The sequence below is a fragment of the Stomoxys calcitrans genome, chromosome 4, assembly GCF_963082655.1.
Source record: "Stomoxys calcitrans chromosome 4, idStoCalc2.1, whole genome shotgun sequence".
NCBI lineage: Eukaryota > Metazoa > Arthropoda > Insecta > Diptera > Muscidae > Stomoxys > Stomoxys calcitrans.
Window position 1 is genome coordinate 179,875,772 of NC_081555.1, and position 23,853 is coordinate 179,899,624.

The 23,853-nt window shown below is 38.0% G+C and overlaps 1 protein-coding gene across 5 annotated transcripts in view; it reads right to left on the reverse strand.

Annotated features, from left to right (window-relative positions):
- The window catches only part of LOC106087547 (phospholipid-transporting ATPase ID), a 203,585-nt gene that overhangs the window by 34,497 nt on the left and 145,235 nt on the right, over positions 1–23,853 (reverse strand). For all 5 annotated transcript variants that reach the window (XM_013252623.2, XM_013252624.2, XM_013252620.2 and 2 more), the window contains 7 exons: positions 18,137–18,195; positions 14,744–14,956; positions 10,232–10,324; positions 9,670–10,113; positions 7,342–7,425; positions 7,143–7,277; positions 6,803–7,051 (listed from right to left, as the gene is read on the reverse strand). In XM_013252623.2, the coding sequence (XP_013108077.2) occupies positions 6,803–7,051; positions 7,143–7,277; positions 7,342–7,425; positions 9,670–10,113; positions 10,232–10,324; positions 14,744–14,956; positions 18,137–18,195 (1,277 nt within the window). The remainder of the gene's footprint in view (positions 1–6,802; positions 7,052–7,142; positions 7,278–7,341; positions 7,426–9,669; positions 10,114–10,231; positions 10,325–14,743; positions 14,957–18,136; positions 18,196–23,853) is intronic.

The following is a 23,853-nucleotide window of genomic DNA, read 5'->3' on the forward strand; positions in this document are numbered from 1 at the left end:
TGTATAAGCAAAATAGTAGCGACATGTCGCAGCGCCAATACATATGTATTTCTATTCAACTAATTTCCAATGTAATTTAATGCTCACGAAATGGGCAACAATCAAATCTGCTCCAATGATGTTGTGTGTTGTTGTTTGACTTTTGTTTGTGGGAATGCAGTGCATCGGATTTCGCAATAATTTAAAAGTCATTTTCGCTGCGAATGAATTCAATACTAGGCTGAAGACCCAATGTATATAAAGGGTGATTTTTTTGAGGTTAGGATTTTCATGCATTAGTATTTGACAGATCACGTGGGATTTCAGACATGGTGTCAAAGAGAAAGATGCTCAGTATGCTTTGACATTTCATCATGAATAGACTTACTAACGAGCAACGCTTGCAAATCATTGAATTTTATTACCAAAATCAGTGTTCGGTTCGAAATGTGTTCAAATTTTGACAAATTTTGTTCAGCGATGAGGCTCATTTCTGGTTGAATGGCTACGTAAATAAGCAAAATTGCCGCATTTGGAGTGAAGAGCAACCAGAAGCCGTTCAAGAACTGCCCATGCATCCCGAAAAATGCACTGTTTGGTGTGTATTTTTCAAAGATGCTGTTGGACGCAACGTTACGGTGAATGAACACATTTCGAACCGAACACAGATTTTGGTAATAAAATTCAATGATTTGCAAGCGTTGCTCGTTAGTAAGTCTATTCATGATGAAATGTCAAAGCATACTGAGCATCTTTCTCTTTGACACCATGTCTGAAATCCCACGTGATCTGTCAAATACTAATGCATGAAAATCCTAACCTCAAAAGAATCCCCCTTTATATACTCAATCGTCATGACATTGAAAGTCTATCTAGCCATGTCCGTTACTCAGGCCGTCTGTCGAAAGCACAATAACTTTCGTTGGAACAGTTCTCAAACACATAGGTCAGTTGGGATTGTGAATGGGCCAAATCGGTCCATGTTCAGATATAGCTCCCATATAAACCGATCTCAAGATTATACCTGTTGAGCCTCTAGAGAGCGCAATTCTTATCCAATATGCTTTTATCCGATTTGGCTGAAATTTTGCATGATGACTTTTCCTATGACCTCGAATTGATGTACAAGCATAGTTCGAATCGGTCCAAAAACCTGATATAGCTCCCATATAAACCGATTTTCCAAATATACTTCGTGACCCTCAAGAGCGCAATTCTTATCCGATTTGGCTGAAATTTGGAAATTGACTTTTTCTATGACCGCCAACAGATGTACTTAGTATATTTTGAATCGGTCTATAAGCTGATGTAGTACCCATATAAATCGATCTCCCGAATAGATTTCTTGATCCTTTAGAGAGCACATTTCTTATCCGATATAGCTGAAATTTTGCACGACCTTTTTCTATGACCAATTATGTTTAGAATTTGTCTATAATGCAAATTTGTCCATGAACATTCCATTAAGGAATAGGGGCAAACTCCTCACATATCAATGAGTGCTAATCAATTCAAGTTTACGCTCAATAAGGGGCCTCCTTTTTATAGCCGAGTCCGAACGGCGTGCCGCAGTGCGACAACTCTTTGTGCAGATGTTTTTACATGGCTGTCATACCATTTTTTTCAAATAGCATAGTTCCTCATAAATGTCGTCAGCATTAGAAGTTAATAACCACCGCTGAAAATTTGTTTCTGATGTTGTCGCCAGGATTCGAATGCAGGCGTTTAGCGTCATAGGCGGACATACTGACCTCTGCACTACTGTGGTCCATGTTAACCAATCTCCCTAATATACTTCTTGAGCCTTAAGCGGGAGCAATACTTTACTTGTTATGATCTCCCATTACCTTTGTTTCTACCTAAAACGAAAACCTGTGCAAATAACTTGACTAATGCGATCTATGGTGGAGTAATATAAGATTCGGCCCAGCTGAACTTAACACGCTTTCACTACTTTTTATTGGAGCACTCAGAACTATACTATCTCCGTGGGTTTGTGAATATGGAAACATGAAGATTGCGATGGCAAAGATTTATGAATTAAAGTTCAAATATCTTCAGCACGCACCCTGTTGATAGATTTAGTTCCTTCGGAATATGTTTTGTTCCCAAACGTAAAACATGGCTCGGCGAATAAAGATTTGCCAGTAATGAAGAGGTGGAAGTTGTGGTTGATGGCTATTTTGGGGAGCAAGATAGTTCTTGTTACAAAGAGGGTATCGCAACCATTGAAAATCACAGGAAAAGCTGTATTGAGCTCCTCTTAGCTCGAATATGTTGAGAAATAAAGAATTTTTTCCCAAATTTGTTGAGTTTTTTTTGTTAGGTGGGCTACTTTGGGGGCAGCCCTCGTATACGAAGGTTGCCTTTTATATTTCAGGATTGTGTTGCAATCTGTCAACTGACAGCTCTATCGGTAAAGCTTGACATTTTTGAGGTTATACTTACTCAGAACATTTTAACATACGAGGGCTATTTGTCTGGTTTACAGTAACTTAAAAGAATCATCTCGCCCAAAAAATGGAATTGAATCGTGAACATTTTTGTGCGATTATTTTTTACAACTCTCGACGTGGAATAACTCAACAACAGTGCATCGATTAACTTAATTCAGTTTTTGGCGTTAAAGCTCCATCAAGGACCAGTGTTTATTGAAGTTATGATGAATTCAACCGGGGTGGTAGTTCACTCCAAGACGAATTTCGTGAAGGTCGTCCAAAATCAGTTGTTGTTTCAAAAACCATTGATGCTGTGCGCCAACTGATATTGCAATATCGTCATGTGACATATCGTGAGATTGAGACAACCTTAGGCATTAGTGGGACCAGCATACAATGCGTGGACATTTGAACGACCAAAAAAATTTTTTCTCGTTCGCTCAAAAAAAGGCTCGTGTTGATTGGTCGCGGTGCTTCGAAACACGTCTATGACATTGTGACAGGTGATGAATCGTGGATTTACGCGTATGAGCCGGTAGTAAACAGCAGTCAACGGTATGAACCAAAAAGTTGCTCGCGCATGATCTCCTGTTTTTTCGGAAAAACTGGACATGGCGCAATCGTACCATTAGAAAAATGCAGAACAGTCAATTCTGAGTGGTACACAACCATTTGATTGCCAGTTGTCTTCCAAAGTCAACCCTCGTACAATTTTAATTATACCCTCCACCATAGGATGGGGTGTGTACTAATTTCATCATTCCGTTTGTAACACATCGAAATATGCGTCTAAGACCCCACAAGGTATATGTATTCTTGATCGTCATGACATTTTAAGTCGAACTAGCCATCTACGTCGGTCCGTTTGTCGAAAGCACACTATCTTTTGAAGGAGTTAAGCTAGGCGCTTGAAATTTTCCACAAATACTTCCTATTAGTGTAAGTCAGTTGGGATTGTAAATAATCCAAATCGGTCTAAGTTTTGATATAGAGGGCGCAATTCTTATCCAATATAGTCGAAATTTGCATATGTCGTTCTGGTATGATTTCCAACATCTATTCCAAGTATGGTCATAATCAGCTGATAACCTGACATAGCTGACAAATAAACCCGTCTTCCAATTTGATTTCTGAGCTGGAGGCGCAATTGTTACTCGATTTGCCTGAAATTTTGGAGGTGTTGTTTTTCTATGTTTTCTAACAGCCATCACAAGTAGGGTCCATATCGGTCAATAACTTGATATGGCTCATATATATATTTGAAGAAATCATTCAAAGAACTTGACAAATGCGAACCCTAGTGGAGGGTATAATAGATTCTATCCGGCCGAATTTAGCAAGCTTTTACTTGTTTTTTAATTATTATCGTTTTGTGTTTTCGTTCTTTTGATGCCACCCAGTGACACTTTACAAAATGCAGGTGTTAATAAAATATCAAGATTTATATCATAGATCTTCTAATTACCGGAATCATTTTTCACATTTCTTACTTTGAACTGGTGAGAAAAATCATTTTATTAATATATATAAAAAAACAAAACTAAATGTGTAAAATTTGACATAAAAGTGATTGTGTGTTCGTTCGCACATACACCTAGTCTATTTTGTCTATATACATATACATATGGATAAAATAAAAGAAAAAAGGAGATAATTTACATATCCAAGAGTCAAGAGTCAGCGTCAACTTGTTTACACACATTTCATAAGGGAAATAAAAAACCGTTGTCGCTAAAGGCAGAGACCAACGGCATGAGAGTTCAATATGAAATGCTTGTACAGTGTTTTTTTTTTCAGGGACACTACAAAAGTGGACCGATAGGGATAGCAAACGAAGCCATATTTTTTGCCGCTCTTTTGTCATTTCTTTTCAGTTAGTTTTGCCATTTCATGATGGAAAGATATACGAGCCAGCAACGAGTCGAAATTATTGAAATTTACTACCGAAATTCGGAGTCAGTGGGCTCATCGTTTACATCGAAAAATCATTTTCAGCTATGAGGCTCATTTCCGGCTGAATGGTTTCGTCAATAAGCAAATTATGCGTTATTGGTCAGACAGCAATCACCACATACTCGCATCCCTAACAAATTTCGGGTTGGTGCGGTTTATGGGCCGGCGGCGTCATTGGGCCGTACTTCTTCCGTGATAATCAATATCGGCACGTTACTATGAATGGTAATCACTAGCGTTCAACGATAACAGAATAGTTTTGGACTTAAGGTTTTGGATATGTGGTTCCAACAGGACGGCTTCACAAGCCACACAGCGAATGTCACAATCAATTTATTGCAAACCAAGTTTGGAGAACGTGTCATCTCATGAAATAGTCCATTGGATTGCCAGCCTCGGGCGTGCGATTTGACGCCGCACAGTGGGAGAAAATCGCAAAAAAAAAACTAGTATTAAATATGAGGTGTGAGAACGGGTGGAGATATCACTGGGAAAGTTGGAATGTACTGAGGTGTTATCGAGATCGTGAGCAAAATTTTAAGGCCCTAGGTGGTCTTGGCAGGCCCGTAAAATTGGTCACCTTGGTCATTTTTGGGGCTACCATATCTGCATTTGTAGTTCGATTTTCAATATTCTTTTTTTGCCGAAATTGGCTTCGTATTTTGCAATTTGCAAAGGCATTTGTGGTTCGAATTTCATTTTTCTGCATGACCTGGATTCGTGCTAAATTAAAATTTTGCATGTAAAAGTGTCTTTAAAATATTGTACGAAAAATAAATTCTGCCTGAATTTTTTTACAAAAATCCCCAAAATACCCCTTTCGGGCAAAGATGGTTTCGAAATCGGATTTTTTTTAGAAAATTTGCTATAGAGGCTATAAATATTGTTAGGATTATTAGGGGGATCTGGGCTTTGAAAGGGTTGAACTTGAGAGGTTTTTCCGATTTTTTAAATAGAAATTGTACATATAGCACCCGTTTAAGTTGACATATCTTGTTCAAATTTCACTAAAGAAGCCACAATCACGAATTCAAATCATGCATAAAAATTACAATCAAATTATTGTACAAATGCAAACTTGGTAAAACGCAAAATACGAAGCTTATTTCTATCAAAATTTCAACAAATAAAATTTAAACCCGTATATCCCTGATACTAGTGAAGATATTGTTTACCTCAAGCAGATTTTTGTGGGGATTTTCGAGCACTATCCAGCGCAAAAAAGAATTTTGAAAATCGGACCAAAAATGAAGATTTGGCAGCCCGCACAATTTTTGGCCTGCCAAGAGGCGCCCGTACCACCTAGGGCCTTGCAATTTTGCACACGATCTGCAAGAGAACCATTTCAAGAGATATCTCTATCCGTTCTCACAAGTCAATTTTTTTTTACTAGTTTCTTTTCGATTTTCTCTCACTTTGCGCCGTTAGACTATTTCCTGTGGTTTATGACATATCGTACGAATATCGAACGCGAAATTGCAGCATTATCGGCCGATTTATGCTTGAAACCCGTCCAAAATAAGGTTCAGCCTCCGAACTCCAAACGTGCCCGTAGTGGCCATGCCAAAGAAATCGAGTTCCATACATAATGGCATCGAACGTACTTTCAAAGAGATAAAGAAATTTCATTGATATCCACAACTGTTTTTGTTTTATTTAAAAAATAAACTTATGTAGCGCTCATAATGAAAAACCCGATAAAACAACTTGACGCTGACGCTTGACTATTTGATTGGGTTTAGACTCTTAAATGAACATAAAGAAGAGACATACGTACACATACATACAAAGGGGAAACTACAAGTCTCTCTAAGAGATGAAAAAAGGGAGTGGGGAAAAAATAAATATAAACACAAAAAGTAAGAAAACCAACATTTTATACATCATCCTTCAGAGTAACCATCTTAAGGCTAATGGGGAAGGAAACGTACGTTGGCTTGACCTAAACTCATCTAGGTTAAGGATCTTCTAACAATGCAGAATAAGAGAGGGGAGCAAGGAGGCTACAACTATTCAACATTGAGTTTTTTTTTTACTTGTACACCATACAATGTAAATCTTGCTCTCTCTCTCTCTCACTCCAAAAAGAAGGCAAAGGTTCGAAAGAAGAGAGTAAATAGATGAGCATTTCATAAAAAAAAAACACTATTAAAAGGCAAAATGCTTAATTTTGGTTGTTGTAAATTTTGGATTTTTTCATATTTTTTTAACGTTTGAGTGCAATGCTAATGGAGTTTTTTTTTTCTTTTGGTTAAAATTGATTAAAAATTTAAAAGACATGGTTATTATTATTTATTAATTCTTGTTTAAAATATTTTTAAATTATTTATATATGTAGTAGTATTTATAACCATTTCCAGAAACAAAAAAGTAGAGGAAATTGTAAGAAAACCTTAACTTGTCTCTCTATGTTTGGGGGGAGAAATACTTACATCAGTGATCTCGATAACTTCACCGGTACGCAAGTCGATGATGTCACCATAGGTGCGGCCATTAATACTGCATTTGTTGAAAGTCATGATGTTCTGGGTGAGGGTGCCCGTCTTGTCGGAGAATATATATTGGATTTGTCCCAATTCTTCATTGAGGGTGGTGGTGCGGGCTTTGGCATGTGTTTTGGTTGGTTCGTAATACATTTTTTCATCCCAATTGATTAAAAATGATTGAACAAAACGTATAACCTTAAATTTAAAAGACAATAAAAAAAACGATTGAAAAATTGTATGACCTTAAAATTAAACAGAGCTAGATTTTAATAGAGACAGAACTTACCTCTACTGAAACGTAGAGTGATATTGGCACTACGGTATTTAATACAATGGCATAAGAGAAAAATACTAATAGTCCTATAACTGCTGATCCTTGGATAATATTTTTTGGTATGATATTTTCCCATGGCAAGTAAGCCTGAAAGATGGTTGTAAGCTTTTTGTTAGTCAATGTTACTTCATTTAATGCAATTAGCAATTACCTGGAAATGCTGGCCGATAACACCTTCCCAGATGGCACAAGCCAGGGTAAAGAATGCACAAATGGATAAAAGAAATAAGACAATCTGAAAAAAAAAAAACAAAAAATTTCAATACCAACTTTAACAAGTAAAAAGGCGTTAAGTTCGGCCAGGCCGAACTTTAGGTACCCATAACAGCTTTATCGAGATATGGTACGATTTGGACAAATTGCGACACGGATATGGAGAGGTCTAATAAATACAAGTCATTGTTCAATTTTGTAGAGCAAAATATTGGTCTTTTTGGTGGCCATATCCAAAGAAGATTGATTTGATCCATATACGACACGGATGTCGAAAAAACTAACATAAATCACTGTGTCAAATTTCAGCGAAATCGGATTATAAATGTGCTTTTTATGGGGCCAATACTTTAAATCGAGAGATCGGTCTATATGGCAGCTATATCCAAATATGAACCGATCTGGGCCAAATTAAATAGGGCTTTCGAAGGGCCAAACACAACTCACTGCCCCAAATTTCGGTGAAATCGGATAATAAATGCGCCTTTTACGGGCCCAAGACCTTAAGTCGAGATATCGGTCTATATGAGAGCTATATCCAAATCTGGACCGATCCGTGCCAAATTGCAAAAATATGTCGAGGGGCTTCACTTAACTCACTGTTCCAAATTTTGGCGATATCGGACAATAAATGCGCCTTCTATGGGCCCAAAACCTTAAATCGAGTGATCAGTCTATATGGCAGCTATATCCAAATCTGGACCGATCTGAACCAAATTGAAGAAGGATGTCGAAGGGCCCAACACAACTCACTGTTCGGTGAAATCGGGTAATAAATGCGCCTTTTACGGGCCCAAGACCTTAAGTCGAGAGATTGGTCTACATAAGTGCTATATCCAAATCTGGACCGATCTGTGCCAAATTGCAAAAATATGTCGAGGGGCTTCACTTAACTCACTGTTCCAAATATTGGCAATATCGAAAAATAAATGCGCCTTTTATGGCCCCAAAACCTTAAATCGAGAGATCGGTCTACATAGCAGATATATCTAAATCTGAACCGATTTGAACCAAATTAAAGAAGGATGTTGACTGGCTTAACACAACTCATTGTCCCAAATTTCAGCAAAATCGGTTAAAAAATTTGGTTTTTATGGGCCTAAGACCCTAAATCGGCGGATCGGTCTATATGGGGCCTATATCAAGATATAGTCCGATATAGCCCATTTTCGAACTTAACCTGCTAATGGACAAAAAAAAGAAGCTGTGCAAAGTTTCAACTCAGTATCTCTATTTCTAAAGACTGTAGCGTGATTTCAACTGACAGACGGACGGACATGACTAGATCGTCTTAGATTTTTACGCTGATCAAGAATATATATACTTTATAGGGTCGGAAATGGATATTTCGATGTGTTGCAAACGGAATGAAGAAATTAATATACACTCATCCTTCTGTGGTAAGTATTGGGTTGCCCAAAAAGTAATTGCGGATTTTTCATATAGTCGGCGTTGACAAATTTTTTCACAGCTTGTGACTCTGTAATTGCATTCTTTCTTCTGTCAGTTATCAGCTGTTACTTTTAGCTTGCTTTAGAATAAAAGTGTAAAAAAAGTATATTTGATTAAAGTTCATTCTAAGTTTTATTAAAAATGCATTTACTTTCTTTTAAAAAATCCGCAATTACTTTTTGGACAACCCAATATAATAATACTTTAAAGGATATTAGTGATAATCTGCTGATATCAGCAAACACTGTCTGCTGACATAAAAAAAATTTAAATTTTTGAATAAATCCATTAAAATTGATTGAACTTCTAAACAACTATTGAGGCATTTGCTGGGCGTTAATTTTTTTGTTTAAAAGCATAAATATAATATTTATAGTTATTTTGTTTGCTGTCATTCAAATTCGTTAAAAAATTTTAGAAATTGCAAAAAAAAATAACGTTGCATGGATGCAAAATTGAAAGATAAGATGGAATTTAAAAATGTTTGATATATTTACGACATTTATGAGCTTTTTTTGACCTTATAAAATTTGGAAGCAGCAAAAAAGTTTGCTGTCCCATTTACAGCAGACTTTCTGCTGTTACAGCAAACATTTTTGCTGTTTTTACTAACAAATTTTTATGAGTGTATGGATAAGTTCAAGCGAAAGCGGTCTGTAAGCACTCCATCAAGTTTCAAACCTTGTACTCCGAATAATTAGGAGAGCCTAGCCAACGAATAATGAATAAAGACACAACACACTCAACATATATGCCACCTGATTGGTGCAACTGGATTGTTCCTAATTATAATTGTCATCATTCATCTACTTACACCGATTATAATAAAATTCAGCAAACGATCCACACCGGTGCTCTTAAATTGGGTTTTGCCTGAATTCTGCATCAGTTTGGTGTCTTTGCCGGCAAAGACCACAACGCCATAACACCATTGGGTGTTGCGCAAAACACAGCCACGCAAAAGGATCTTCTCATTGTCCAGCGGATAGCGCTGGTTGCGCCACATCAATGTGCCCTCGAATTTGTTAAGCAGATTGTTAGGCTTCTCACAGATGATTTCGGCATTGAAATTCCACAGTTGGTCGTGATTACTGCCCAGTTCAATAGTTTCCGTTAGGCATTGTTTACACTTGAGATTCGTTTCGCCGTCCAATTCGGCAGTTTCGATGAAACACAAGCCATTTGGCTCGGATGTGCTCAATAGTAGTATGTCGGCCGCAACAAATTGATTATTTTCCATGCGTATCACATCGCCGACCTGCAAATTAAAAATTAAAAGCAAATAAACAAAATTTGAAACAAACAATTATTTTGAAAAACAATGTGAAAATAATTAAGAGTTTTTGGTTAAGAGACAAGTCAAAAGTAACACCCACCTGCACGCCGGACCATTTTTCATCGACCAATTTGCCGTTTCTTAAAGCTTTTGATTTTCGATTATTCACCTGAGAATCTGAGACATGACGTTGCTGTAAAGAAAAACAAAAAATATTGTAAAAATATTTATTTGAAAATTTGTTGCACTCGAAATCAAAGAAGAGCATGTAAATCTATCTACGTCAATCCGTCTGCCTGTTGAAATGACGCTACAGTCTCTGGAAATTAATATGTTGTGCTGAAACTTTGCACAGATCATTTTTATATCGGACTATAAGGTTTTGAATCCAAAAAGAGACGGTAATTACTTCGTTCGATTTATATCGAGCTTTCTCAGAGATCGCACTATACGAATTGTTGTAGATGGGTTCTACTCCGATGAGTATACATTGACCGCAGGTTTGCAGGTTTGCAGGCTCTGTCCTGACCTGAAATATAGTCCGATCGGAACCATTTTTAGGTCGGATGTCGGGAGGCTTAAGGGGGCTCAAGGCAACTCACTGTTTCAAATTTCGGCGAAATCGGGTAAAAAATAAAGCTTTTATGGGCTTTAGACCCCTTATCGGCAGATCAGTCTATATGGCAGCTATATCAATTTTAGACAGATCTGGGCCAAATTGGAGAAGGATGACGAAGGACCTAACAGAACTCACTGTTCCAAATTTCGGCAAAATCGGACAATGAATGCAAATTTTGTCAAAAATTCATATAATGCATCAAAACAAAAATCGAACGACAAATGCTTTCGCAAATCGCAAAATGGCCAAAATTTCAAAAATTTAACATTACAAGTAACGAATCCCCGAACCCTGTAGAAATATTGACTCAAGCAGACATTTTTGTACGAATTTTTGAGCACTGTCCAGCAAAAGCCAGAAAATTTTTCGATATACCGAGTTTACCAACTTAAGCAACCTGCCAAGAACCGCCTGGAACATTGCACGTTTGCACATGATCTCGATAACACTTCAGCTCTTATCATTTCAAATTTCAAACAGTTATGTACATATATCTGTCCAATCTTAAATGTCATATTTTTTATTAGTTTTTTTTTCGATTCTATCCCACTGGCCAGATTCGCCGCACCTATTCTGCAGAAGTGAGCTTGTAGTCCTATGTGTCCCGCCGTTAAGATATCGAATCTCCTTTATATCCCCTTTCAGAAATAGACTTGTCTCACTATCCGGAGTTTTCCATAGGATTTTGTCTATAAATATTTTTTTTTTATTATTTATACCCCTCAAGCAAATACAATGTACTCTCTAAACAGCTGGCTTTGAACTTTAAAAATGTATTTTGATTGCCAGTTTGCTGTATTAGAAAGAATTTGTTCGCGCATCACAGCGGCGCTTTGTAATTGAAAACATTGAACCTTGAAAATAGAAACGTGTGTTTGCTGCTTGCATCCAAAAGTGCTGACACGCACATACACACACACATCAAGCAAGCACCAGGTCTAATGGCACACATTTCATAAACACATTCTTGGTTAAGTGGCATAAAATTGTACCACAAATGTCAATGTCAACAACCCGTGAATACGCAAACGGGCGTCAATATGTGCGAATAATGCAAACAACAAAATATTATAACCAACAAATTGTAGTATACACCAAAAAGAAAGAGTAAAAGCGTTCTAAGTTCGGCCGGGCCGAATCTTATACACCCTCCACCATGGATCGCATTTGTCGAGTTCTTTGGCCGGTATATCTTTTTAGATAAACAAAGGATAATGGATGAGAAAATACTATGCTATTGGAGCTTAATCAAGCTATGGTTCGGACCATAAATGAATTGAATGTTCAAGACCATAATAGAAGTCATTGTGTAAAATTTCAGGACATATTGGAAACGTATATTGCAGGTCCTGGGAGAAGCCGTTGTACAAAATTTCAGCCAAGTCGGATAAGAATTGCGCCCTCCAGAAGCTTAGGAAGTCAAGATACCAGATCGGTTTATATGGCAGCTATTTCAGTTTATGTACCGATTTGAACCATACTAAGCACAATTTTTGGAAGTCATAACAAAAAAACTTCATGCAAAATTCCAGCCTAATCGGATAAGAATTGCCCCCTCTAGTGACTAAAGAAGTCAAGAACCAAGATCGGTTTATATGGCAGCTATATTAGGTTATGGACCGATTTGATTAGCACAATTGTTGGAAGTCATATCAAAACACTTAATGCAAAATTTCAGCGAAATCGGATAAGATTACGCCTCCTAAAGGCTCAAGAGGTCCAGATCCAACATAGGTTTATATGGTAGCTATATCAAAACATGGACCGATATAACCTATTTACAACTGACCGACACTAATGCGAAGTATTTGTGCAAAATTTCAAGCGCCTAGCTTCACTCCTTCGACAGACGGACGGACGCAGGGACGGACAGACGCAGGGACGGACGGACATGGCCAAATCGACTTAAAATGTCATGACAATCAAGGTGTTACAAACGGAATGACGAAATTAATATACCCCACCCTATGGTGGAGGGTATAAAAATCCACAGAATCTATCAAAAATAAACAAAAATCTTTTGATGAAATACCAAGATCACAGTATCCTAAAAAACAAGTAAAAAGGCATTAAGTTCGGCCGGGCCGAACTTTGGATACCCACCACCTCGGGTATATATGTAAACCCCCTTTCGTCCGGTGAAAATTGGATAACTCATGCACCCGAATTCGGAACGGACATTGAATGCCCTAAAATATAAGTCACTGTTGAATTTTGTTTTTCAAATTTCAGCAAAATCGGGTAATAAAGCTTTTATGAGTTTTAGGCCCTTAACTGGCATACCCTTAACTGGCATATATGACAGCAATATCTAAATGCAGTCTGATCTGAACCATATTTGAGTCGGATGTTGGGAAGCGTAAAACGACTATGTTTCAAATTTCAGCGAAATCGTTTAAAAAATTAAGCTTTTATGGGCTTCAGATCCTTTATCGGGATATCGGTCTATATGACAGCTATATCTAAATATAGTCCGATCTGAACCATATTTGAGTCCTATATTAGGAGGCGTAAAACTACCTACTGTTTCAAATTTCAGCGAAATCGGTTAAAAAATAAAGCTTTTATGGGCTTCAGACCTTTTATCGGCAGATCGGTCCATATGGCAGCTATATCTAAATATAGTCTGATCTAAACCATATTTGGGTCCTATGATAGGAGGCGTAAAACTACCCATATTTGGGTCCTATGATAGGAGGCGTAAAACTACTCAATGTATAAAATTTCAGCAAAATCGGTTAAAAAATAAAGCTTTTATGAGCTTTAGACCCTTTATCTGGAGATCGGTCTACATGGAAGCTATACCTAAATATAGTCCGATTTGATCCATACTTAGGTCAAATATCAGGAGGACTAAGATAACCCTCTGTTTCAAATTTCAGCGAAATCGGGTAATAAATAAAGCTTTTATTCGCTTCAGACCCTTTTTCGGGATATCGGTCTATATGACAGATATATCTAAATATAGTCCGATCTGCACCATATTTGGGTCCTATATTAGGAGGCGTAAAACTACTTACTATTTCAAATTTCAGCGAAATCGGTTAAAAAATAAAGCTTTTATGGGCTTCAGACCCTTTATCGGCAGATCGGTCTATATGGCAGCTATATCTAAATATAGTCCGATCTGCACCATATTTTGGTCCTATGTTAGGAGGCGTAAAACTACTCAATGTCTCAAATTTCAGCAAAATCGGTTAAAAAATAAAGCTTAAATGGGCTTCAGATGAGCTTTATCGGCAGATCGGTATATAGTCCGATATGGACCATATTTATATCAGATGTCGGGAGGCCTAAAACTACTCAATGTTTCAATGTTTTGAAGCATTTATGGGCATTAGACCCTTTATCGGAAAATCAGTCTGTATAGCAGCTATATCGAAATATGGTCCGATTTGGCCCGTACATGAACTTAAACAGCGTGCATCAAAAAGACGTATCTGTGCCAAAGGTCAGCTCAATATCTCAATTTTTGAAGGCTGTAGAGTGATAACTACAGACGGACGGACAGATGGATAGACGGACAGACACACGGACATCGTTAAATCGTCTTACATTTTTACGAAGATCCAAAATATATATACTTTGTACATCGGACATCGTTAAATCGTCTTACAATTTTACGAAGATCCAAAATATATATACTTTGTAGGGTGGGAAATTGATATATCGATGTGTTGCAAACGGAATGACTAACTGAATATACGCCCATCCTACGGTGGTGGGTATAAAAATAATCAAACCTCACTCTAACATATCCATAATATGTTAATTAAGCTATTTTGGTTTTCAATGCTTTCAATGCATTTGAGTGTAATTTCTAAGTTTGTGAAGACATACATATGTATGTTTATGGGCTATATGTAGATGGTAGTACTCGATTTTTAGTTTCTTGACTGTCTTGTTTTAAGTTTTTGTCTAACTTAATAATTCGGGCAATGTGCTCTTTGGCATTTATAATACTCGATTACGAGTGAGTGCGTAGGTACTTACAATATCGTCATAGGCATCTTTGACTGCGGTCAATGTTAAGACGCCAATTAATGGAATGGCTGTAGTAACTGGTGTTAGTGATGATATTGCCGGAATTAGTTGTAGCACCAGCAGACATAGGAAATAAAAATTTGCTAAACGCTGAAATTGTTCCAAGAGGTTGAAGGGTAAAAAGGTCATCATCGAATACTTGGACGTTTTAATGTAGTTATCCTGAAAATGAAAAAAAAATTATATGAATAATAAAATTGAAACAATAACAAGGAAGCAGTAAGAGTTATTAAAACTTTGAAGATTCTAAAGGGCGTTCATTTTCTTATTCGGGCCTTATCATCTAATTCAACGCTTAATTAAGTCGGACTGTGCAGACTGTTAACGGCCCTACGAATGTTTAAATGACTACAAGTTAATGAATTTCGACGGATGATTTCTGAAAGCTAGCTAGAAAAACAATCCGTACCAAATTCCTTCAAAATGTTACCACGGCCTTAAATAGTGGCGATACATATTTATGGGTGCTATAACAAAATCCAAATCAATTTTTATTAAAATCCGTATTAATATTGGTAGTCATAGAACAAATGTTGTATAAAATTTCGAGAAGATTCGTTAATAAATATACTTTCTTTGGCCCTAGAGGGGGAAATCGGGTGATAAATATGTAAAGGGTGATTTTTTAGCTATTATCTTTTGGCAACACTGGTTTAAACAGCTCAGGCACGTTTCGTATATTGTTTCACTGTCAGTCAAACACCCTACGTTTGGTCTACAATTTAATCATGAATCGTCTTAGAAACGAACAAGGTTTGTAAATTATTGAATTTAATTATCAAAATGCCTGCTCTGTAAGGAAAGTTCATCGCGCGTTTCTTCTTCTTCAACGACGAAGCTAATTTTTGGCTCAATGGGTACTTAAATAAGCAGAATTGTCGATTTTGGAGTGAAGATCAGCCAGAAGAATAGCTAGAGCTACCAATGCATCCAGAAAAGTCACAGTTTGATGCGTCTTATGGGCTGGTGGCATAATTGGAACGTACTTCTTCAAATATGATGCGAATCGTAACGTAACTGTGAATGGTGAGCGCTACCGGGAGATGATGTATGTCATTTGGTTTCAACAAGACGGTGCCACCTGCCACACAGCACGCGTAACAATGGACTTATTGAAAGGCGAGTTCGGTGAACATTTTATTTCACGTTGGGGAACGGTCAATTGGCCGTTTAGATTGTGCGATTTAACATCTTAAGACTATTTTTGGTGGAGCTATGTTAAAGCTCATGTCTATACAGACAAGCCCGCTCAATTGACGCATTGGAAGATAACACTGAAGCATTTATACTTGCGATACCGGCCGAAATGTTGTAAAGATCATGCCAAAATTGGACTAAGCGGATAAACCATTTGAAGCGCAGTCACGGTCAGCATTTGCATGAAAGAATCTTCAAACAATAAATTATATGGAACGTACTATGGTTTCAAAAAAAGATTTCATGCATTTTTCTGAAATTTGTCTTTTTTTTTTTTGAAAAACTTTTCTATAGCTCATTAAAAATCACCCTTTGTATTAAAATCACCCTTACGATATGATCAATAGTAAACTGTTCAGTGTGAACATAAGCAACAACAAGCTCTCTCCATCTAGCTCTATCCTTGGCTAAAGCCTTATCCTGATTCCAAGATATATGGTTTGATACCAACTCTGTTTTCGTACAGCGGATCCATGTGTTATTCGGCCGTCCCCTCCTTAGCTGTCTTTGCGGGTTCCAGTCTATGACATTACTCGTCATATCATCGCATGGTCTGCGTAGGATATGACCCAACCAAGTCCATTTTCTCTTTCGGATTTCTACATCGACAGGGAAAACTCGAAGTATTTTTCGCAGGCAGCAATTTATAAAAACTTGGATTTTGCGGGTAGTCGCTTGTGTCAAGCTCCAAGTTGTACAGCCTTATAATAAAATAGATTTCACACTTCTGTTGAAGTTTCTGACTTTTGAATTATGTGAGATGTCACTGTAACTCGAACATTTGTTGAGTTTAAGAAAGGCCCTTCTAGCCTTGATGATACATGCGCATATGTCTGCTTCCAATAGGAGAAGTTGTCAACGTCTTCAATGACATGGTCGTTCATAGTGAGAGGTGTCAACTTTGTTGTTCCGCTCCTCATCAATTTCGCAGCATTTTCATTCAATCGTTCAAATTTTGCCTTTATGTGCTCAAAGCGATGCGCAAAGAGGCATCAGCATCAGCTGCTTCTAATACAGAGTCTAATAAAATTGAAAAAAATTGCATCGGCGATAGGATGCAACCCTGCTTCACTCTTTAATCGATTCCGAAGGGTTGGCTCTTTTACTCATTGACACGGACTGAAACTTCAGCATCCCTATATAGCTCCCTTATTAGTGTCACGATCTTTTCCGGTATGCCCTTATTCAACAACGTGTTCCACATTAAAGTTCTCGAAACTTGTGATAGTATTCAATATTTGTCTATAAAAAAATCTAATTTTATATTTATTACTAGTTTTTTCGATTTTCACCCACTGTGCGGCGTGTCTCTGAGCGGCAATTATCCGTATTGCCAAAGGATAAGTTGAAAATCTACTGAAATTTTATAACTATAATCCATTTGACAAATCTCTTTGATAAAAGTTTCGACGGACCAGAATATCGCTATCCGTGTAGCCAGCCAAATGCTTTAACAACATCACACATTTTCCCAATTTTTTTTTAAAATGCTTGTTATGTTATTCTTTGAATAGAAGCATTTAACTACATGGTATATGCTGGACGAATATCCTGTACGAAAACCTAAAATGAACTTTAAACTTCTGCAATGATTGCAGCTTACACGGTCAATTAAGGCTGAACCCACCCCGCCATCCACTATTCTTGGGGGTATCATTTGCAATGAATGAATGCATTTGTGGCCATGTTTGAATGAATCGCTTACTCACTCGTGCGCGATTTCATTGTTATTGGAGCAGTCAAATTTCACACGATTTCATTAAGTTAATTTGCTGTGTGACACGGTTGATTGGCTGACGCCAATCCCGGCTAGTTTTACAGGCGTCGGTGGCTGCGGGAATGCCTGCTAACCCATTGACCCAATTAACCCCTCAATTGCTTTCGAATGATGGCATCGAGGCGCAGCAAAATAAATTTTCTAATTTATCCCCATAGACATATCGATGGGATTGTGGTTGTGAGGCGGAAAATTCGAAATGCAATAAATGCTATGGTAGTGGTCCCCAGAAAACCCCAGAGAATTATGAATAAGGCTCTTAGATTATTGATTTTAGCACAGGCCAAAAAAAAAATATGACGTGCAAGTGTATTGAATGGAAGCAAATATGTAGGGGAATGTGCTTTTGTTGTTGTTTTCATACTTACAGCATATTTGAATTGGGCGTTAAAATCCCGATCATTAGCACGTATTCTGCGTTCATTGTCTGCAAAAGAAAATAGAAATAAACATTTTCTTGAGATTGTATTTTTATTTTTATTATTAAAATATTTCGTGTAAAGTAGGAGTGCAATAAAACAAGATTATATGGGCTGATTGTGTAAAGTAATAAGACTGCGGAATACGAAAAATAATAATTTTGATAATCTACCTAAGCCACCGTAGCGCAGAGGTTATCATGTCCGCCTATGACGCTGAACGCTTGGGTTAGAATCCTGGCGAGACCATCAGAAAAAATTTTCAGCTGTGGTTTTACCCTCCTAATGTTGGCAACATTTGTGAGGTACTATGACATGTAAAACTTCTCTCCAAAGAGGAGTCGCACTGTGGCATGGCGTTCGGACTCGGCTGTAAAAAGGAGGCCCCTTATCATTGAGTTTAAAACTTAAATAGGACTGCACTCATTGATATGTGAGAAGTTTGCCATTTCATTAAGGAACAGGGGCAAACTATTCACATATCAATGAGTGTTGTCCGATTTAAGTTTTAAGCTCAATGATAAGGAACCTCCCATAATCTAAACAAAATTTCGTATATGGTACACATTTTATTTTTTAAAATAATGTTCTTTTTCTAACTACAATATTATCACAGCTTTCATTATCATCATTGTTTCGCTCAACATCTATCAGAAAGGTTATAATTAAGTAAGTTTTTAATTGCATTGCAATTAGTCTGGCCCCTATTAAGTGAACAAATATTGAATTGATTTTGATGAAAGAGAAATTAGTCATACTCATACAGACAATTGAATGTGGATGACTAATGACAAGCTCCCAGGCGTATGATAAACATTGAATGGGAATTGTAGTCATTACGTATTCGCCAAATAGGCCAAGTGATATATATTAGGTTGCCCAAAAAGTAATTGCGGATTTTTCATATAGTCGGCGTTGAGAAATTTTTTCACAGCTTGTGACTCTGTAATTACATTCTTTCTTCTGTCAGTTATCAGCTGTTACTTTTAGCTTGCTTTAGAAAAAAAGTGTAAAAAATGTATATTTGATTAAAGTTCATTCTAATTTTTATTAAAAATGTATTTACTTTCTTTTAAAAAATTCGCAATTACTTTTTGGGCAACCCAATAAGTTTTTATACACACCACCGAAGGATAGTGGGGATATGTTCATTGTCATTCCGTTTGAAAAACATCGATATCGAAATCGTCGTAAAAATCTAAGACGATCTAGCCATGTCCGTCCGTCCGTTTGTGCGTCTGTCCGTTGAAATCACACTACAGTCTTTTAAAATAGAGATATTGAGATTTTTTTTATACTCACCACCATAGGATGGTGGTATACTAACCTAGTCATTCCGTTTGTAACTCCTCGAAATATTGATCTGCGACCCCATAAAGTACATATATTCTGGATCGTCTCGACATTCTGATTCGATCCAGCCATGACCGTCCGTCTGTCGAAATCACGATAGAGGTCAAAAGTGTAGTGCCAGCCGCTTGAAATTTTGCACAGATACTTAATATTGATGTAGGTTATTGGGGATTGCAAATGGCCCATATCGGTTCAGATGTAGCTATAGCTCCCATATAAACCGATCTCCCGATTACACTTCTTGAGGCACTGGAAGCCCCAAATTTCTTCCGATTTGGCTGAAATTTTGCACATAGTGTTCTGTTATGACTTACAACAACAATGCTGAGTACAGTCCAAATCGGTTTATAACCTGATATAGCTCCCATATAAACCGATCTCCCGAATTAACTGGAAGCCCCAAATTTCGTCCGATTTGACTGAAATTTTGACTTCTTAAGCCCTTAGAACCCGCAATTTTTGTCCAATTTAGCTACAATTTTGGACATTCAGTTTTGTTAAGACTTTCAACAACTGTGCCAAGTACTGTTCAAATCGGTTTATAACCTAATATAGCTCCTATATGAACCAATCTCCCGATTTGATTTCTTGAGCCCTTAGAAGCCGTAATTTTTGTCCGATTTGGCTGAAATTTTGCATGCAGTGTTCTGGTGTCCGAGTATGGTCCAAATCAGTTAATAATGTTATATAGCTCCCATATAAATCGGTCTCTCGCTTATACTTGTTCGGTTCCTAGAAGCTTTAAATTTACTGGTTTGACAGAAGTTTGGTATGTAGAATAAAATTGTGCCCTTCAACTGAATTTAGTTTGCATACATTTTTGGTGGCTTCCAAAGCTTCGGCCTCACCTAACTTAGCACGCATTTACTTGTTTTGTCCATAACCAGGTTAAGTTCGAAAAGGGATTATATCGGACTATATCTTGATATAGTCCCGCTATAGGCCGATCTGTCGATTTAAGGTATTAGCCCCATTAAATCTACATTTATTATCCTATTTCGATGAAATTTGGGACAGTGAGTTGTGATAGGCCTCTTGACATCTATGTTTAATACGGTCCTGATCGGTCCAAATTTGTATAGAACTGCCATATATACCGATCTCCCGGTTTAAGGTTTTAGACCTATAAAAGGTGAATTTATTAACCAATTTTGCTGAAATTAGGCACAATGAGTTGCGTACGGACCCCTGACATTCGTACCGAGAATGGTGAAGATCGCGTTATATTTGGATATAGCAGCGATATGTACCAATCTCCCGATTTAAATTCTTGGGGCAATAAATTTCCCTATTACTCAATTTCCCTAAAATTTGACATAGTAGGCTGTGTTAAGCTCCTCGACATTCGTGTTCTATATGGTTCAAATCGGTCTATATTTGGATATAGCTGTCATATACATACTGATCTCTCGATTTAAGTTCTTAGGCCCACAAAAGGTGCATTTTTTAACCGATAAAAGTGGCACAATGAGTTGTGTGAAACCCTTACATAGGATTTTTAGCTTAATCCGTAAATAAAGTACCATTTTGTACGTTTTAGTACATAAATGTACAAATTTCAAAACAATCTTCCAGTTATCCGTTACATACTGCCAAGATGTTCCTGTATCTCTAATGTCACAGATGTAACTCAGCCTGTAAATAAAGTACCAATTCGAACGTTTTAGTATCAAAATGAACGCATATCTAAAAACTCAAGGTACCAAAAAGTACAAATTTCGGTACTAAACGTACTATTTTTCTGGTACTATTTTAGGAAATTTTCGTCACCAAACCTTATTTTTTTGAGACGATCATTAATTTGAACCGATCTCCCTCTTTCACTTTCTTGAGCCACTAGAGGGCGCTATTCTTGTCTAATTTGGCTGAAATATTCTAAAACCACTTTTCTTGTAACCTTCAACCTACGTGCCAAATATGTTCCTAACCGCTCCATAACCTGATATAGCTCCCATATAAACCGATTTCACTTCTTGGGCCCTTAAAGTGTTAGGTCGAAGTGGCAGTCTGGAACAGGAGAAGGAATATGCCTTCTAGTTCCTACTGCCGAACCAACCAAATCGCTTTAAAAAAACCAACAACTTGCGAATGTTCACATCCGCTAAATCAGACTAGTTCTCAAAGAAATGAGAACCTAAAGTGGAACTAACTCTGACTGCCTTCTCTGAGGATGGCACGTTCCGCATCGTTTTGGTGCCGGGCCACAGCAGAGTAAGGGGGAATGAAAAAGTAGACGATTTGGCAGTGAAGGCCAGAGGACTGCCTTCAACAAACTTAGTTAGCCCGAATCCTTTCGGATCGACGCAGTCCGAGTTAAGAGCGTGGGCGACGAATGCGCATGTAACTCTGTGGAACAGCGAAACAGTCGGTAGAACGACGAAAATCCCATGGAGAGATACAGATCGTGAGAAGGCGAGGCTGGCTTTACTGAAAGGAAGTAAGAAGGAGTTCAGTATAGCTTTCGCTATCAGAACGGGACACATAGGACTACGAGCTCGGTTATGCAAAATCGGTGCGGCAAGTGATAGCATGTGTAGGGCATGCGGGGAAGATGATGAGACCTTAGAGCATTTCCTATATCATTGTCCGGCTTTCGTGGCTAGCAGATGCCGGTGGGGACACAATACCAGCCGTGAACCAACTTAGGGGCGTGGCATGACAAACAATTAAAGATTTTGTAAGTAGCATGGAATTCCTAACTTAGATTTTCTTTTTCGAGATTACTTTTTTTAGTATTCAGAGCGCACAAGCAGCCGATTACTGGCTTAGGTGTATGTCCATAGTGGCATAGGGCGGATTAATATCAACCTAATCTAACTCTGACTTCCAGTGCGGGACACACACACACAGCAGATGTTCTATAGTCTCTTCTTTTTCTACGTCCTCACAGCTACGGGAAAATTCATTACTGGCAACCTTCAGTCTGTCCGCATGTTTTCCGATCAGACCAGTGACATGTCATGACGGACACTATGACTGCGACGTGTGTTCTAGTCAGCAAACGTAAATCGGTTGATATGTTCAAGTCAAGATTAGGCCACATAATTTTAGAATGCTCACAATCACCCAAGGATTTAATGGCTGTCTGCAAATGCAAATTTTCCCCATGAACATTCCACTAAGGAACAGGGGCAAACTTCTCACATATCAATGAGTGCAGTCCGATTCAAGTTTAAGCTCAATGATAAGGGGCCTCCTTTTTATAGCCGAGTCCGAACGGCGTGCCGCAGTGCTACACCTTTTTGGAGAGAAGTTTTACATGGCAAAGTACCTCACAAATGTTGGCAGCATTAGAAGGGGAAAACCACCGCTGAAAATTTTTTTCCGATGGTCTCGCCAGGATTCGAACCCAGGCGTTCAGCGTCATAGGCGGACATGCTAACCTCTGCGCTACGGTGGCCTGGCTGTCTAAGAAGATATTTATGCCAGTCGTCGTTCTACTCCTAGTTCGTCAGACTACACCACAAAGTCCATCTGGTCATCTAGTTTGGAACCATCTGTTTAAAAGTCTATGTTATATGGGATATTGTAATTCCAATGAATTTTGTCAGGAATTGTGGTACAGTACTCTTTATTAGAAAGTGGCTTAGACAGTGTGTATTCAACACTGTCTGGAACAGCGGGCATTGTATCAAGGATAGCACATTGTCCGTAGACACCGCATGGCCAAAGGGATAGCTTCCTTAGCCTCACGGTAGTGGTCGCAGCAATTTGTCTAGCCACAATGTCCACAGGCATTAGGTGTAGCATTAAATTCTGTGCTTTATATGGCGTTGTCTTCAGAGAGGTTGTGATGCACAAACAAACAATCCTTTGGATCCGGTTGAGTATTGAAAAGTAGGTGGACTTTTGAAGCGCCGTCCACCAAACCACAACACCATATAGAATTATAGGTCTGACAACTGCAGTATACACTCAGTGCATGACATGCGGTTTAGACCCCTTTTGCCAATAGCACTCTTGCAGGTATATAAGGCAAGATTTGCCTTTCTTGCCCTTGCCATAATTTTGGATTTGAAGTTCAATTTTCTGTCCAGCACAACATCCAGGTATTTTGCGCTTTTAGTAAATAAAACTTTCTCTGCTCCCAAAGAGAAAAGAACTACTTCTGTCTTGCACGTTAAACCACGTGCGGTAGCCCACTTTGCTGTCGCACATTTAACATTGTTGAGGCACCTTCAATGTAGGGCCTGAATCGGTTCATAACCTGATATAACTCCAATGGCATAGCATTTCTTATCCATTATCGTTTGTATGGATTTCTATACATAGAAACCCGACAAAGAACTTGACAAATACTATCCATGGATGGC